Raw genomic sequence first — 17,634 nt, 5'->3', positions numbered from 1 at the left:
TAAGTAATATAATCGTTGCTCTTTCATCAACACTAAAATTTTGATAGTTACACATTGCAGAATAATGACTGACTTCTGCGTCTAAAATACTAAATTCTATGGCATAACTAAAATAATATAATTTTTATCTCATTTTGTAACTTTCATGTATTTCAAAAATTTTCAGTTTTAGTGGTGTGATAACCTCTATGTTTAGTAACTAAGTTAGTATATGTATGTTTTAATAAACATATACTAAGACAGCAAGTTTGTAATTGTACAAAGGAGCTAATCTAAACCGTACAATGTACAATGTGTCAAGAACTAGTTTATGAGAAAAAGCATTACTTCAGAAAGAAATTTGTTACGCACAATAGAATGCTGTTTGTTTCCTATATATAAATTGTAACTCCAGTAGTTGAATTGACAAAGCTAACAAGGTTCTATAATGTTTAACCATTATGAAGCCTTCATTAATAATGAATGAAAGTCTTGAGTGAGAGGATTTTAATGTTTGAGTCATAAAATCTAGTATGGATTCTCAAACTAACCACATTGTCTAAGCAACCATTTTTTATTGATGTCCACATTTTAAAATTTGTTCAAATAATATATTTTTACTTTGAGCAATGACATAGAGTTAGAAAACAGGTAACTAAGTATGTGAATATTTCAACATAAAACTTTATATGCTAATAATTTTTGTAACGAACTAGTAGTTTTTTGCAACAACAACTCAAAACACTCCTATGGTATAAAAGATACCATATATTTTATTACAAGTATTGTGAACATTACAAGAAGTCATAAAAATACAAAAAATTTTCAGCATAGTGTTTGTTGCTTTGCATGCATTTTTTAGTTTATGGTGTCTGGTACATGCTGGAAAACTTTTTTGATGCATGACATATCAAAACAATGTTTGGGTGTGTGACTCTTGAATATGTATGCTTTTGGTATTTCGTTATTGTTTGTTGGTGATGCAAACCTACATATTATAAACACATTCAGCGAGCTAAGAGAATATCAAGCAACAAGGTGTCTATGGACAGAATACTGACTTGCAGAGACTAACTGAAAGAAACTGCACCATCCAGTATACTTAGCTCATGCCACAGAATGCGGCAAAACATTCATTCTCGTTTGGGCCATCAACTCTGTACACAAAATCATAATCAGTGTCCCATGAGCATCTTATTACATATGCATCCTCGATAGCCCCTCTGCAGCTCCAGTTAGTTTCCTCAGAATATCTCGAATATACAAATATACGAGAGACGACTCCAATCTTTTGAGGCATTTCTGAATCTGTCCAGAAAGAGAATTGCCCTCCACAACTTCTGAAGGGTGGGCATGTGTTTAAAAAACGGTTTCCTGCAAGTATGAGTTGCATTTATTGTTGTCAATAATTTTTATAATGTTTTTTACAGCCAACTGCAACGGGAAAAAAGACCATTTTCAGCCTATGATATATTTTTCAATTTTCAAATGGTGAAGAAGCAATAAAAATGGTGGTTAGACAGTGTTTAATAAAAGCTCCTAAGCCAGCTTATGAACACACATAATATGGAAATGGCAGATGACTTGCAGCTATTAAGACAGTGCAACTGTAATTAACTATGTAGTCCGGTTACATAGAGGGTGTATAAATTCTAGAGAATGGCCAGAAGCTTTGTGCGACGAAGAAAAGGGCACCTATGTAATATGTTAACTTGGTTTTCATAAAATCAAAAATAAATAAAGGCACAACACATTTTCACATCTAACTGCAAAAAGTGTTTTGTAAGATAAATTTAATTGTCTACTTCAGCCTCTTCTATGTAAAATTGTTAAAAAACATCTCATGTGTACTCATCATTTTGCTTAACCATCTACTGGTTTGCAGCAATAATAACAAAAAACAATCAATTTTATTTTATGCAATAAGTGACTTGAGCACACTAAAAACTCTTTATTATATGGAGTGTTAAATGAAGCAGCAGCTCCTATCTTCTATCAGTACAGTGCTTCATGAAATCATGTGAAACCAAAACAAGGTTAGGAAACGTCAGCTATTATAGAATAATGATAAGCTTTTACATTTGCATGAATTCTGTAACTCAATCATATTTATGTTGATTAATATTATGTTTTGATTATGCTGTATTCTAAAAATATTATGTGTGGACTATTCTTTGTATATTCCAAGATATTCAGTCTTTACTAAGTTTCAAATGTCTAAATGACATACCTGCTGCTCCTACAAAGCGAAACCATTCTAAGCTCTCATGGAGATCACACGCGTATCCGATCTCAGACTCTGGATCAAGTCGTGGTCTTATATCACCTCCATGGTGCTCCATCCTCCAGTATTCAGATAGATTTTGAGCAGTGCGGCACTCTACAGGAATGGTTGCTGTGAATGGAGTAGTGTCAGGTTCACTAGAAACGCTCATTGCTGAGAGAGTTTCTGTAGTAGTTGGCCAGCTAGTGTCTTCACCAAAATCTGATGTGGTGGTGGAAGGTTTAAAAATTGCATCAATATTGCTATCAGTGCCAGCATTTTCTGCAACCAAAATTTGAGAGTCACTACATATTTTAAGTTTAATAAGAAACACAGGTACACATGTTTTGAATATTTTTGTGTGTCACCCTTCATAGGCTACCTTTACAAGAAAATAAGTAACAAGCACACTTGGTTAATAAAACATAAAATATTATTTAGCATGCATCTGATAAGCTGCAGAGAACTCTTCAGCAGTTCAATTCTTGTGAGTTTTTACCTATTCCAATCCTTTTATTTTTTTACAGCCATCAACGGCAGTTTTTTCTGAGACTTTTCTTCTGTAGAGATAACTTTCACTCAGTATTTCTGCTACAGTATTTTGCTTACTCTGACTGCTGGAGTGCTTTCTTATTTGACAGATAACTCCAAAATATTGGTGATAGTTTGATTGTCCTAATACACAGAGGATATTTTATCTTGTTGATTTTTGACGAGCGTTTTCTGCAACTTTTTTTCTTTTATATCTTTTTCATTAGAACTTTTTCTCTTTCCGGTGATTTTAAAAGCAGTAGTTTTTGAAGTCATCCATTTTTTGGGAATTCGCAGTATTTTTATTGTCTCATCAATGTATAAATGTAGCACAGTGCACAAAGTGGTGCCCTTGAGAGTAACACTTACAGTAGATCTACCGAGGTCAAGCTAAGGTCATTGCAACCTTTAAGGTGTAACTTTATTAGTATCACTTTTTATCCAAAATAAAGCATTTGTACTGCTTTCTTGTGTAAAAAATGCATTCAGTCAAGCAATGTCAAATATATGTTTTATACTTGAGGAACAAAATTGCTAAATAAAGATATTCGAACAAACGACGCTATCAAGATTTATACAATGGTGTTTCCGATTGAATATGATAAATATGTGTTTATATCTCGACCAACCTGATAAATGTTTTCCCATGAAGGTAAAACCGCCAACAACGATTGTGGTAAACACACAGACAAGGATGATAGTAACTGCTATGCATTTCTTCTTTTCTATTACAATATCTACAAAACCAACATGGTTTATAACTTGAGACAATTTTATCGGAATGACAGAGACTGGTCAAAGTATTTTCCGCAATTCAATTACGGATTCAATTATTTTTAGAAATTAAGGTCCTAGAAACAAATCAGCACTTTTAATGATTGTGATATATTTTTCTGGAGAAGAAACCTGTCATTGAATACTGTTTTCTGAACACAAACTCTGTGAATATGCATTTTAGTAAGGCAATACTTGGATGATTTGCTCACTACAAATCAAAAGAGCCAACAGCTATGTCAACTTACTACAAGATATTTGACACAAGTTAACTAAGCAAGTTATTTGTTGTAAGTCAATTTTTTTAGACTTCAGTTCTGATGAAATAGATATACCAAAACTGCTTTAAGTTATTTGGTTAACGGTTCAGTACTAGGCATTGAAAAACAAGTTTGTGAGATGTATATCTATTCACAATGCTAACCAAAAATAAAAAGTAAAAGGTGTACACACCAGTTTTAGTGAGTTATCAGCCAATGACATATCCATGTCATTTATGAACATTAGTGAGAACCAACATTCATTTTTTTACGAACTGTTTATTTAACCACCATTTTGTCTTGCTGGGCAGTATATTTTTGGGTAGTTTAAAAGTCAGTAATGTTGAACTGCTACTAAATAAATACAATGCAATATTGATTTAAACTTATTACATAGCCAATTTTCCTCATTTCAATATTTGTGTCAAAAGGTCTATAAATGTGAATTATCAATGAAGTAAGTTGTATACTTTGTGAATAAGGTTTCTGTTGAGCACTTCCTGAAGCTGTTGAATAGCTTGGGTCTGAGTTTGGTGTATTCTTGGGTTTCAAATAGTCATTACAGGTTTGCTGGGCAAGAGCCGATGAAAAAATCTACAATGCATATAACTTACATTGAGGATGTTGAATTGATTAGCAATCAGTCTCTATGAAAGTGTTGCTAGTTTTTATATTTTGATTTTACTAACAACTATAACAGGTGTGCGTTCCATATTTGTTGCAAGAGGGTATAAACAGAGCTGCTACATGCACGGGACTGAATTCAATCTACCTTAAAAGAGTAAGCTAACTTATTATGCAGTTTAAAATATTATTGCAGTATGAAATTAGCATATTCAAATCCAGAAACAAGCATGAATAACTGGAATCGACTAATATATGTGCAAAAAATAAATGCATATTTTATATTAATAAGGTATTACATTAAATATGTTTTTGAGAGCAGGTTGCACAATATAGAATATATTAAGTTCAAATATATAAATAAAGAAAAACAAATAGCATGGCTTACATTATTATTTCACGTATTGCTAAGTATTAATGATATTTGATATGCAAGCTTTATGGCACACCTCAACTCTATACAATAGTCAACTAACTATTGTTGAGTGCTGACCACTACTATCACAGCTACAAAAAGAATATGTGTTTTATTACATACAGAAGTTGGAGAAGCTTTAGTTATAACAACATTGAGTTCTAAAGTCTTTGCAGATATGATTAGAGTTGTCAACTCAGTGTTAGTGGAGGAAGCAATTGAAGTTTTTGTTTGAGCCTATAAAAATTCGGGGAAAATGTATTGAATTTTTCAACAATCGCAAGCTTATAGCATAAAATTATTTTATCTACAATCATTAATTTGGAAACATCATTCGTTGCAGACAAATATTCACAATATGACTACTTTCATTAATATCATTATTTTTACTGAGTTTCATTATGCCTAAATTTACTACAACGTTGCCCTTAGTTTCATCTCCAATTCACAACTTTGTGATCATCTGATTTTAACATAACCATAAAATTTTACTAAATAGCTGGAAATCTATAATGGTTTGCAAAGATCCACGTATGTCAGAGTACAGAACACAGGGTGTTAAATTTGCCACCCTTTTGACTTTCTGTTGAATGTGCTTCATTTAACTTTCATGGTAACTAAATAAACTGGCAAACAGAAAATGATTCAAGTTGGTTCAATTGATGTTTGCATTTCAAATGCTTCTTAGGAGCAAAACCCTCTTGACACGTACTGTAAGAAAAAGTGTTAGCATTTTCTGAACCAAATAATTGTAGCAATGTGTGTAGCTTTCATTGAGCGAGAAATTTCTACATCACTGCATCATTATTTTAGCATTTTACGCCCAACATTATGCAGTTTTAAATTAACAATGCTTTAAAGAATAACTCCTAACAAATATCTCAGAAATTATCTTAAATCAACAGACAAGTAAAAAAAATTTGGTCCCTCACTATGAGATACATAATACTACTGCTAAAAATGACACATTGATGAAGGCAGCCTAACCATTGGCCTACGGTACTTGTACTATATACTGATAATGGAAGGCACTGGCGAGCCAGAGTAGCAAATGCATTTTATTGATTCTGACAAAGTAGATTTATGAGCTTTAGTAAGTAAGCCTATGCGATGATAGCTTATGCTGTTTTTTAAGTCTTTCTTATAACTACGTATTAGCATGACCTCAGAATTTTTAAGCTTTTGATGGTTGTAACATATTTACCTCTAGAGAACTGTTGGACCAATGGAGCTGGCTCTGGGAACTTGTGAATCCCTCATTGGGAAAACTGTCGCTTGCCTGTCTGCAGAAACAACAAAATAATATTAGAAATTTAAATCAGTTTTAAAAAGTTGTTTAACCTTGCTACACAGATCTACTGTCTACCGATTTCTATCAGTCGATCTACATAGATCTACTCAACAAGTATCTGATAATCTAACCAATGCAACATCTACAACAGGGAGAAATGTCATGCATGCATATTAATTGTAATATTGGGTTATTGCCGAGCAATATTCCAAGATGATGGTGTCACACACAAGTTGATATGAGATCCTGCTAAACTGTCCCTTTTGGTGTCTGCATGAGTAATGAAAGATTCAATCTTACATGAATTTTAAAACTACAAAATGTAGCTTTAATTAATAATACTAAACATCTGTGCTGTAATGAATATATATGACTTTGTCATATACTACAATGACATATATGGCTTTGGAAAGAGAGTTAGGCTTGACACATATAATAGAAGATTATTATTTTGATATGATGATGACTTATATATGATGAGATGTGGCTGTGATGTAAGACTATCGACTTTTCAAACCATAGATTCGAGGTAAAAACATCAAATTTGTTTCTCTTTTAGCAAGAGTGTAAATGTCAAGCTATGTCGTGTTTTAGAAGTGGTAATAGAGTCAAACTCATTTTTAATATAAAAATAGCCATAGTGACAAGTCTATATTTTACCTCTGCTGCAGGCAAAATATAGAAAGGGATGAACACAAATGTAAGAAAGTAGAGCCTGATGAATATTTATTGTATAAAAATGCATTATTGGGTTTAGGATCAATTATAGAGTAATAAAAACTGTTTTACTTTTCAACACTATTTGAGCCATTTTAATGATGACCGTCTTTAAAAATATTACAAAGAACAATAAATTGTTGAGTGTACTAGCAAATATATTAAATCTCACATTATAACCTCTTCTGACTAGAAATGTGTTTTTCCGTTGACTAATTTACCAGATCTCCTGCAACTGCTTAGCATGCTAATCTGACAGCTAACTTTAGATTATCACATATTACAATGTTATTGTCTAGACCCGCAAATCTTTCAACTCTCTTAGAAAAATACAAAATAAGGGTCTGTAACAATGGAGGCATGGGCAGAGGAGTAACAAACATAACATAACGGATTGCTGTAAACCACAAATAATGTGACAATAGGTTATATTTCACAAAATTTATTGAACGAAAAACAGTCAAGATTTTACCAAAAAAACATACTGTTTCTTCGTTTTTTCTTGTCAACAACATCTTGAACTTTTAGTTACATATAACTTCATTGAAGCTTAGCTTTTTACTTTTTGGCTATAAGTATGTATGTGTATATGATTGTATCATTTTGCATACGAGTCTGATAATCAAGCTAGGTAAGAGGGCTTTTAAAGGTCCACATATTGTTTTTACTCTAGATATAAAAAACAGATTCTAAAACAATTTTGAAAATATTTTGTTAAAAATTCCAAAAATTTATATATTTAGCCATATATACAGATATATTCCTATAACTGTATATGTTTAAAAGCGCCCGTTATTTTGCCTGTGCTATCAAAAAGATATACCAGACAGATTTTACTGAACTATGCAGAAACTGAACTGTTGCCATCAGAACATGACAAATGACCAGTTTTTTCTGTAAAAATATGTTTGTAGAAAGTTAATTTCTCACTAATAAAATACGAGTGCTTAGTTGACTTATATCAGCCGCACTCAAGATAACATTTGCCTTTAAGTTTAGAAATAAGACTATCAGGTATTTTTTATAAGCAAGCAGTACTCTACAAATCTTATCAAAAGTTTGGTTTTGCATAGATAACACCAGAAGCATTATGTTTGATTATTTTATCAAGACCTGGTTTAGCTTAATGAGAATGGTTTAGTTAAGGAATTGTCTAATTATGTAATCATGATTGTGTAGTAGCACCATTGCTACCAGTTAAAATTAAACCTAATGAAGCCACCAATGACAGAGGTTTTAAGACAACATTAACTTTTAAAAGAGAAGAGGAGTCACTAACAAGACTATCTTAGCAGCTTTAAAAATGCCTAGTTTATTGTATATAAAACATACTATTTTGTTGACATATTAAAAATATGTATATAAAATCTTTTTAAACTATTTTAAGACGGTCTCCTATCAGCAAATTTTGGAAAGTTGATTTTTTTTAAATACTCAGACAAATTACAATTGAAATATTAGTTTTACTAATGAATGTTGCTCAAATAAAATTATATTTTTCTTTTCTTTATTTGTACTATTGTGAAATCAGTTAGTCAATGTACTAATGAAACAAGCGGATACTTTTTTATACAGCTGTCAGTCAGCTTTTGAAATTTTTTTAAGTAATTATTATTTCATTCTTTAGCTTTTGGCAGCATTATTAAAGTAAAAGCACTCAAATTTAATTATGTAAGTGCATGATATTAAGCTATACATCTCTTTGTTAAGTATTTCAGTTCAAACAAACCGTCTGCTAAATTACATGTAAAGAAGTAAAAACAAAAATCGATGAGTTTTGAATTCAAACAACTGGTATAAAAACATGGTGTAACATGCCAAAAGTACCTGAAATACAACCAAAGAAAATTAGGCAAATGAACAACTTAATACAAGGTAGTTTACAAAAAGAATAAAGTGGTTCTAGCACCCCAAATTTTATCACTATATTAAATTACGTTGCTTAAAGGAATTCTCATTGTATGTTAGAAATTCTAATACAGGTAAGTAGAGGTTTGATTGCATGTGTTAATTTTATGTCTTTTGTGTTCTGTTCATTATCTTTCCATAACATTAGGCATATTGATTATGTTAATTGGTTAATGTTTGTTGGTTATATTTATTGGAACTTTGATTTTTATGAGTTTTTTTGGCATTTACTAAATTTATGACTTTGTATCTTTATAAATTAGTGAAGAACAGCTCTAAAAAACTACTTTTTTGTAAGTGATAGTAAAAATCAATTTATGAAACTAATTTTAAATTATGCATAACTACAGGAAAGCCTTTAAAAATTTTGCTTGACCTACATGGTGCAGAGAGTGATGTTTTTGAAGGGTTTGTTGAAAGAATTTAACTATAATGAACAATGGTCTATCGATTCATCGCCTATTCTTTGGTTCATTATATGTGTATTTCTTTACGCCCTCCTAAGGAGTAATTCATATGCTTGGCACTCAAAACCGCTGAAAACAAACTAGATTTTGCGGCATTAATATTGACACTTACAACACCAAAAGATGGAAGGGACAGAAATGATGGGGAAATTGATGGAACGCAGTATTTTTGTTAATATACTCTTTTAGACTTTTATTGAAAAGATTTATTTTTAATTCATAGACCTCCATTAATTTTATTAGTGCTGGAAGCTAATAGCTTTAGATGGCTTCACTTGTTTTCAAAACCGCCTCAAACTTTTTCGTCAATTTTACTTCAAGTTGTTATGTATGTAAAACTTTTAATCAACATTGGTAATCAACAGCAAAAAGATGTTCTTAATTACATGCCAAAAAAAGAAAAATAATAAACAAAAATCAGGAATTATTGAACCAATGTGTTTTAAAAGTTGGTAATCTAATAGCATTGTAGAAGATTAAAAATTTTAATTTTTATATTCTCCATTCAAAAATGTGTTGTTGCCTTGCCAACTAGTTGTACAAATTGTAAGCTGTTGCTAAATAACCTTCAAACTACTTGCCAAACCACTTTATATAACTTTCTATATAGCCTTCAGTCTGCTGCCCAGATCATGTTAGACACCATACAGTAGGCATACACAATTTCATTATATTTAGGTATGAGGAACTGTATGTAAAGGATATTGCCAAAGATTTACAACTCTGCCAAAACATGAAAGCATGACTAGGCTGAGTTCTTCTTTCACTGGTGATTTATCTGCATCAAATGAAAGGCACTGCCAATACATCTGAGCAAAAGTCACAGGGCATGAACTAGGCTAAGTTAAAAATCAGTTCAGGCGCCTAAAATGTACCAGACCTGTATCTGCCAACAATCTCAGCAAATAAAGATTAAATGATTTTAGTACTAGCATTGATAGCCTTTTCAGAAACCAGAACCCCGTCTTCTTGTTTGCTGATCAGGTGTTCTAGATCACTACATCACAGCTGCTTCCTTGCTTTCACATTCATATTGTAGAAAAGGAGGTTCAGCGAGTCAAAACTTACAAGATTTTCTAATAATCTTATCACCAAATTTCATCTTCTAACAGTCTTATAACACTAAGAAATATTAATCAACAAAAATTAGTATGCAAACATAAGCATATTATTTTGAACAGCACTCTGTCTCACCTGTCTTCCATCGTAACACAGCCAGTACCTTTTCTGTATCTGCCTTTATCTTTTGATCTATTGACTTTTATCTTTGCTTTCTGTCAATAGCTGAAATATCATATAAAAACAATAACACTGAATAGAGATTTTTTTGTAATTTATCAATTATAAAAAAGTTTCCATCAAGCATGTATGACCTGTAACTATAGTTGTTCTGATCCAGCTAATCTATAAAAGACCTAGTGTTACTTTAAATGCCTAGACTGGTAATTGATTTTTACATTGAGAGCAGCTACGGAGTAGGATGGTTATTTTAATCATTATAGAAGGATGGAGCTACATCTGTCTGTTCTATATTGTTACATTCTAGAAACAGGCTGAGTGGTGAGTGAGCTGTGCACGTGTTTACGCAGTGGCCCAATTAAGGTTCCCTGCTTCCTCGCTTGGAGCCATCTACGAATCTTGTCCCAGTTAAGTAGAATGTGGCTGATTGGTTCATGCCAAAACAAGATTGGCGAGGAATGTTTTATAATGATAAATGTGAATAACTCTAGGCTTTCTGTTTTAATTACCCTACGGTAGGAAGCTTATCACCAAGGATTATCCTGTTTTATGTTGACAGAAAAACATTTCATATAAAGTATTAAGTTGTTTACAACATAACATTTTTTAGTCTGCTGCTATCATAGATATAACTGCTATAGCTGTTCAATTTTTAGTTTTTTTTTTAGTCGATGATTTGATTTTTTTTTCAGAACTCTGTTAAACCGACTACAACAATTTTTTTTACAGATGAGATATTGCTCAAGTGGCTATAAATTTACCTCATGATTAATGCACCACAGTTGGCTGAATAAATTTTATCCATATTTAACTGAATATTATTCATTATTAAATAATATATTTGATAATGAAAAAAATTCATCCATATTTAACCGAGCTAAAGTTTTCATGCTAATTAATAGCTTTTTGTATGAAGTTTAAGCATTCTTTTAGAGTCATACAGAAAGCAAAAACACAAATGCTATTGTAAAAAGTAAGCTAAACAAATCCATTGGCTAATTTTTGACTGTCACACAGATACAAATACTTTGTTTAATGCGGGTTTTCAGTCAATGACTGTTTTTAAATTTATATTACCTGCACTGACAAAAATGGATCTTGCATTTTTAATCAAGCCAGCTCAGACTTTCAAAAATATAGCCCTAGCTTACACTGGTTACAAATTGATGTCTGATATTTATAAAATAAATTATATCAAGGAATATACCTTTCAAAATAAATAGTTTGGTGCAGGGTCCTCCATAGATAAACATCAAACAGCTAGCATTTCAGCAGAGATTTTTGATGATATTGGTTAAGCAAGATAACAAGCATGATTTTTTAATATATACTAGAACACTAGCTGTCTACTATTATATATAAAAGTTATGCTATATTTCTCATTTGAAAGGTGTGAGATTGTCGTGTGTAAATCACTAAAGCCGTGATTATTTTATGGGGCAGCAAGGTGATTGAGTGGTGTAGTGGTACTGCATGTGCCTTTGAATCTCAGACCTTGTGTTTGAGTCCGGTGAGAGTTCATTCTTTTTCTTACCGCTTTTAGCTAGGCTTCAGATTGACAAGCAGTCGGATTCTGCTCTTATTACAGTAAAGAGTGTAAAGATATTACTCAAATTTCATCTTATCAACTACAAAGTCAATACTATTTTATGAAAAAGTTAACTTTAAGCCTAGAAATTATGCCAGTTAAAAATTATGCTGCTGTTTAGGACCAGGTTTATGATAAACAAATATCAACTAATAGGAACCTATGAATACCTTAATTAAGACATAGTAAGAAAACTTCTATGAGAAGCACAGAGAAGAGATTGCTGAAAGATATCCAAGTAAAAGGCAAAAACAGAGAAAGGGTAAAACTTTATGTACAAAAGATAAATAAGTGTCTATAGCGGGTGGCTCAATGGTTGCATCTATTTTTTCAGCAATTATAATTGACAATGTCTCAGCTGCCAGTTACTAAGTAATAGTGCTAATTGTATGAACTACAAACAAGAGATTTTTATGCAATATAACTGTAACACATAAGCCCTGTCTAGCTGCATGTAGCATGTATTCAATCTGTGCTTGTCAGGGCTATTATAATACATTTATCACACTCACCGTAGATCTACAAGCACCAACTAAAAGCTCTATGTTGCATTCAGTACGACCAACTTGCCCTCTCCAATATCTATTATCTGAATATTTGTATTTTATAACAAATGTGAGCTCTAGATTCACACAAAAAAATCTAGATCTACATATAGAATCCCTGTATTAAATTTATTGTATTCCTTTATGCACTGACATTCTACAATGATCTCATAGACATGCATCTGCAGTGTCTCTTTAACTGGAAAGTCAGTAAATGTAGCTTAGAAACCAGTTGTTTAAACAAAAACTATTATATCATGAAGTTTTTTATTATGCATAAATCAAACACCTAAATTATGGCTAAAGAGAGCGATAACCTGTGATCTCTCACTACTAAACTATAGCAAAGTGTATTTAGAAAGTTTTTGTGACATCATACCAATCTGTTAGAAGCCTCCTGGTACTCCTCTGTTATTATTGAACACTTTTTTGTCTCTTCATGCGTAGTCTATGGCTTGTATTAACAATAACATGAAATATCTAATGCAGAAAAGAAGTGATGGTTCTTGAAATCTATTACGTTGTGGCAACGATGCGGAGTCACTCAAGTGTAATGATTAATGGTGAATTCAGGTTGTAAAGTTATTGTCCAATGAGTGATCAGTGAGGGTTATGCATGTCATTCATTTTCAACTATTTTTTCTATTTGCTTTTGAAAGAAAATTGAAAGAGCTTTAAAGCACTTTAAACACTTTCCTGACTTTAAAATAACTCTAAAAAGCTACAGTATTAATACTATTATAATGCGATTATTTCTGCTACGATTAGTCTAAAGTAACACTTTACAGTGTTAAAGGAGTGGATTTTCAAATAAAATAATGTTTCTTAGGTATGGTGCATAGGCAACACTAAAAGCATTCAAGATGAACTAAAATTGATCCAACAAAATAACAACAGTTACTTGACCAACTGGCCAATGATTGACAATGAAACACGCCGATAGAGCACAAATATTTGAAATGGATTTTAGCCTGTTGAAGCAGAAAAGAGAACTAGTGTGTTACCTGTCATACAAAAGGAAGAGAGAAAAGTACTTGCTGTATTACTTGTCATATCAAAAGGAAGAGAGAAAAGTACTTGCTGTATTACTTGTCATATCAAAAGAGAAGAAAAGAGCACTAGCTGTATTACCTGTCATACAAAAGGAAGAGAGAAGAATATTGGCTGTATGACCTGTCATATCAGAGGAGGAGAGAAGAGTACTAGCTGTATTACCTGTCATATAAAAGAAGGAGAGAAAAGTACTTGCTGTATTACCCGTCATATCAAAAGAAAAGAAAAGAGCACTAGCTGTATTACCTGTCTTATCAAAGGAGGAGAGAAGAGTACTTGCTGTATTATCTGTCACATCAAAGGAGGAAAAAGAACACTAGCTGTATTACCTGTCGTACAAAAGGAAGAGAGAAGAGTACTAGCTGTATTACCTGTTATATCAAAGAAAGAGAAAAGAGTACTAGATGTATTACCTTTCATATCAAAGGAAGAGAGAACGGTACTTGATGTATTACCTGTCATATCAAAGAAAGAAAAAAGAGCACGAGCTGTATTACCTGTCATATCGAAGGAGGAGAGAAGAGCACTAGCTGTATTACCTGTGATATCAAAGGAAGAAAGAACAGTACTTGATGTATTACCTGTCATATCAAAAAAGAAAAAAGAGCACTAGCTATATTACCTGTCATATCAAAGGAGGAGAGAAGAGTACTTGCTGTATTACCTGTCATATCAAAGGAAGAGAGAACTGTACTTGCTGTGTTACTTGCCATATCAAAGGAGGAGAAAAGAGTACTAGCTGTATTACCCGTCATATCAGAGGAGGAGAGAAAAATACTTGTTGTGTTAGCTGTATTAGCTGTCATATCAAAGATGGAGAGAAAAGTACCAGTTTTACCTGTCATATCATAGAAAGAGAGAAAAAAACTTGCTGTATTACCTGTCATATCAAAGGAGGAGAGAAAAGTACTAGCGGTATTAACTGTCATATCAAAATAAGAGAGAATAGTACTTGATGTATTACCTGTCATATCAGAGGAGGATAAAAGAGCACTAGCTGTATTACCTGTCATATCAGAGGAGGAGAAAAGAGTACTTGATGTATTACTTGTCATATCAAAGGAAGAGAGAACAGTACTTGCTGTACTACCTGTCATATTAAAGGAAAAGAGAAAATAACTTGCTGTATTACCTGTCATATCAAAAATGGAGAGAAAAGTACCAGTTTTACCTGTCATATCAAAGGAAGAGAGAACTGTACTTGCTGTATTACCCGTCATATCAAAGAAAGAGAGAAAAGTACTAGCTGTATATATTAACTGTCATATCAGAGGAGGAGAGAAAATTACTTGCTGTGTTAGCTGTATTAGCTGACAGAAAAGGAGAGAAAAGTATCAGTTTTACCTGTCATACAAAAGGAAGAGAGAAAAGAATATGCTGTATTACCTGTCATATCAAAATGGAGAAACGAAATTGCTAGGCATAGTGCCTGTTCCAAGGAAAAGAACAAGAATGCTATCACATTCTTGTTCTTGCATAGTTCTAAATTGCCAGAGCAAATAGTACAACTATAGGCGTACTATTTGCTCTAGCAATTCAAGAGAAAATAAAGTTGCCAAGTAATCAACTCTGTCAAAATTATCATTCATTATTTAGGAATCAGATTGTCGGATTGTCTCTCCTTGTAAGCGGTGTAAATTGTTTGATGTTGATCATTGCAGGGCATATCTATATTTCTATTTTGACACTTTCTGTATTGAGCTCATAAATAACATTTAATATTGTCACAAGTAACATCAGCAACCACATACCATGTTTGCTTTACATTCTCCTCACTGCTTTTTTCTTACCTTCAAATGTATTGCTAGTAAGACTGTATATAAAATATGCACTATTATTGAGTTGCAGGAAAAATGTTGATCTACAAAAACCGATAAGTAAATAACATGAAACAATTTGTGATCTTAATACTTCTTCTAAATGTCACCAATTCCAGATTTGCAGCTAAAGAGATGTGACTTTTTTGACCGCATGTGAGTGAAATTTTAATGTCCATGAACAATGGCAAACCTTTTTCATTGCTCTTTTTTGTTCACATGCAGTCGCACATTTCTTGTAGTCTAATGAGTATATAGCATCATTGGTTTGAAATGAAATGAGGCGATAGTTTTCTAGTTATTTTTTTTAATAAAGTTATCAAATAACTTACAATTTTATTAACTTGGTTGTAATGGAATCAGCCTTCATCTTTGGCTTAACTGCAATATTGTTACATGGTTCAGTACACAGAGGTCCAAGACAAGCTTAAATTTATGATGAAATCCTATCGAATTTTGATTTGATAAATTTTATAAAGCTATTAGCTTAAAATAGGAAAGTCTAATATGACTCTAGCTACTGTATGAGTGTTCACAATCTATGTGGCATGTCTAACCTTAGGTCATAACACTAACATAGAACAATTCAAGATGCTGTTAAAGCTATCAACATATAACTTTACCAGCAATTGCTGTTACAGGCTAATATTTCCCAAGATTAGTTTTGCTACTAACATAATGTTGAACTTGCTCATTCATGTTCACACTGAACTTATAAGTACATAAGATCATATACCCTCTGTTACATGAGTGCATTCATGTTCACACTGAACTTATAAGTACATAAGGTCATATACCCTCTGTTACATGTGTGCATTCATGTTCACACTGAACTTATAAGTACATAAGGTCCTATACCCTCTGTTACATGGGTGCATTCATGTTCACACTGAACTTATAAGTACATAAGGTCATATACCCTATGTTACATATGTGCATGCATGTCCACACTGAACTTATAAGTACATAAAATCCTACACCCTCTGTTACATGTGTGCATTCATGTTCACACTGAACTTATAAGTAAATAAGGTCATATACTCTCTGTTACATGTGTGCATTCATGTTCACACTGAACTTACATTATAAGTACATAAAATCCTACACCATCTGCTACATGTGTGCCTTCATGTTCACACTGAACTTATAAGTACATAAGATCATATACCCTCTGTTACATGAGTGTATTCATGTTCACACTGAACTTATTAGTACATAAGATCCTATACCGTCTGTTACATATGTGCATTCATGTTCACACTGAACTTATAAGTACATAAGGTCATATACCCTCTGTTACATGTGTGCATTCATGTTCACATTGAGCTTATAAGTACATAAGGTCATATACCCTCTGTTACATGTGTGCATGCATGTCCACACTGAACTTATAAGTACATAAAATCCTACACCATCTGTTACATGTGTGCCTTCATGTTCACACTGAACTTATAAGTACATAAGATCATATACCCTCTGTTACATGTGTGCATTCATGTTCACACTGAACTTACATTTTAAGTACATAAGGTCCTACACCCTCTTGACATGTGCGCATTCATGTTCACACTAAACTTATTAGTACATAAGATCCTATACCGTCTGTTACATATGTGCATTCATGTTCACACTGAACTTATAAGTAAATAAGGTCATATACTCTCTGTTACATGTGTGCATTTATGTTCACACTGAACTTACATTATAAGTACATAAGGTCATATACCCTCTGTTACATGTGTGCATTCATGTTCACGCTGAACTTATAAGTACATAAGGTCCTATACCCTCTGTTACATGTGTGCATTCATGTTCACACGAAACTTATAAGTACATAAGGTCATATACCCTATGTTACAGTTGTGCATTCATGTTCACACGAAACTTATAAGTACATAAGGTCATATACCCTCTGTTACATGTGTGCATTCATGTTCACACTGAACTTATAAGTACATAAGGTCCTATACCCTCTGTTACATGTGTGCATTTATGTTCACACTGAACTTATAAGTACATAAGGTCCTATACCCTCTGTTACATGTGTGCATTTATGTTCACACTGAACTTAAAAGTACATAAGGTCCTATACCCTCTGTTACATATGTGCATTCATGTTCACACTGAACTTATAAGTACATAAAGTCATATACCCTCTGTTAC

General features: G+C 32.5%; 1 protein-coding gene across 2 annotated transcripts in view; it reads right to left on the bottom strand.

Annotated features, from left to right (window-relative positions):
• Positions 1-690: 690 nt before the first annotated feature.
• Positions 691-17,634, bottom strand: part of LOC137402059 (uncharacterized) — a 263,439-nt gene continuing 246,495 nt past the window's right edge. The window contains exons 1-7 of one of the 2 annotated variants that reach the window (XM_068088538.1): positions 12,981-13,062; positions 10,424-10,513; positions 6,051-6,129; positions 4,278-4,401; positions 3,403-3,510; positions 2,210-2,524; positions 691-1,353 (exon numbers count right to left, since the gene is read on the bottom strand). In XM_068088538.1, coding sequence (XP_067944639.1) covers positions 1,082-1,353; positions 2,210-2,524; positions 3,403-3,510; positions 4,278-4,401; positions 6,051-6,129; positions 10,424-10,434 — 909 coding nt within the window. In that variant the 5' untranslated portion in view covers positions 10,435-10,513; positions 12,981-13,062 and the 3' untranslated portion in view covers positions 691-1,081. Of the gene's footprint in view, positions 1,354-2,209; positions 2,525-3,402; positions 3,511-4,277; positions 4,402-6,050; positions 6,130-10,423; positions 10,514-12,980; positions 13,063-17,634 lie in introns of those variants that run through there. The other variant, XM_068088534.1, reaches the window with a different exon arrangement.

The sequence above is a fragment of the Watersipora subatra genome, chromosome 1 (genome assembly GCF_963576615.1).
Source record: "Watersipora subatra chromosome 1, tzWatSuba1.1, whole genome shotgun sequence".
Taxonomy (NCBI): Eukaryota; Metazoa; Bryozoa; class Gymnolaemata; order Cheilostomatida; family Watersiporidae; genus Watersipora; species Watersipora subatra.
This window is presented reverse-complemented; position numbering and strand designations above follow the sequence as displayed.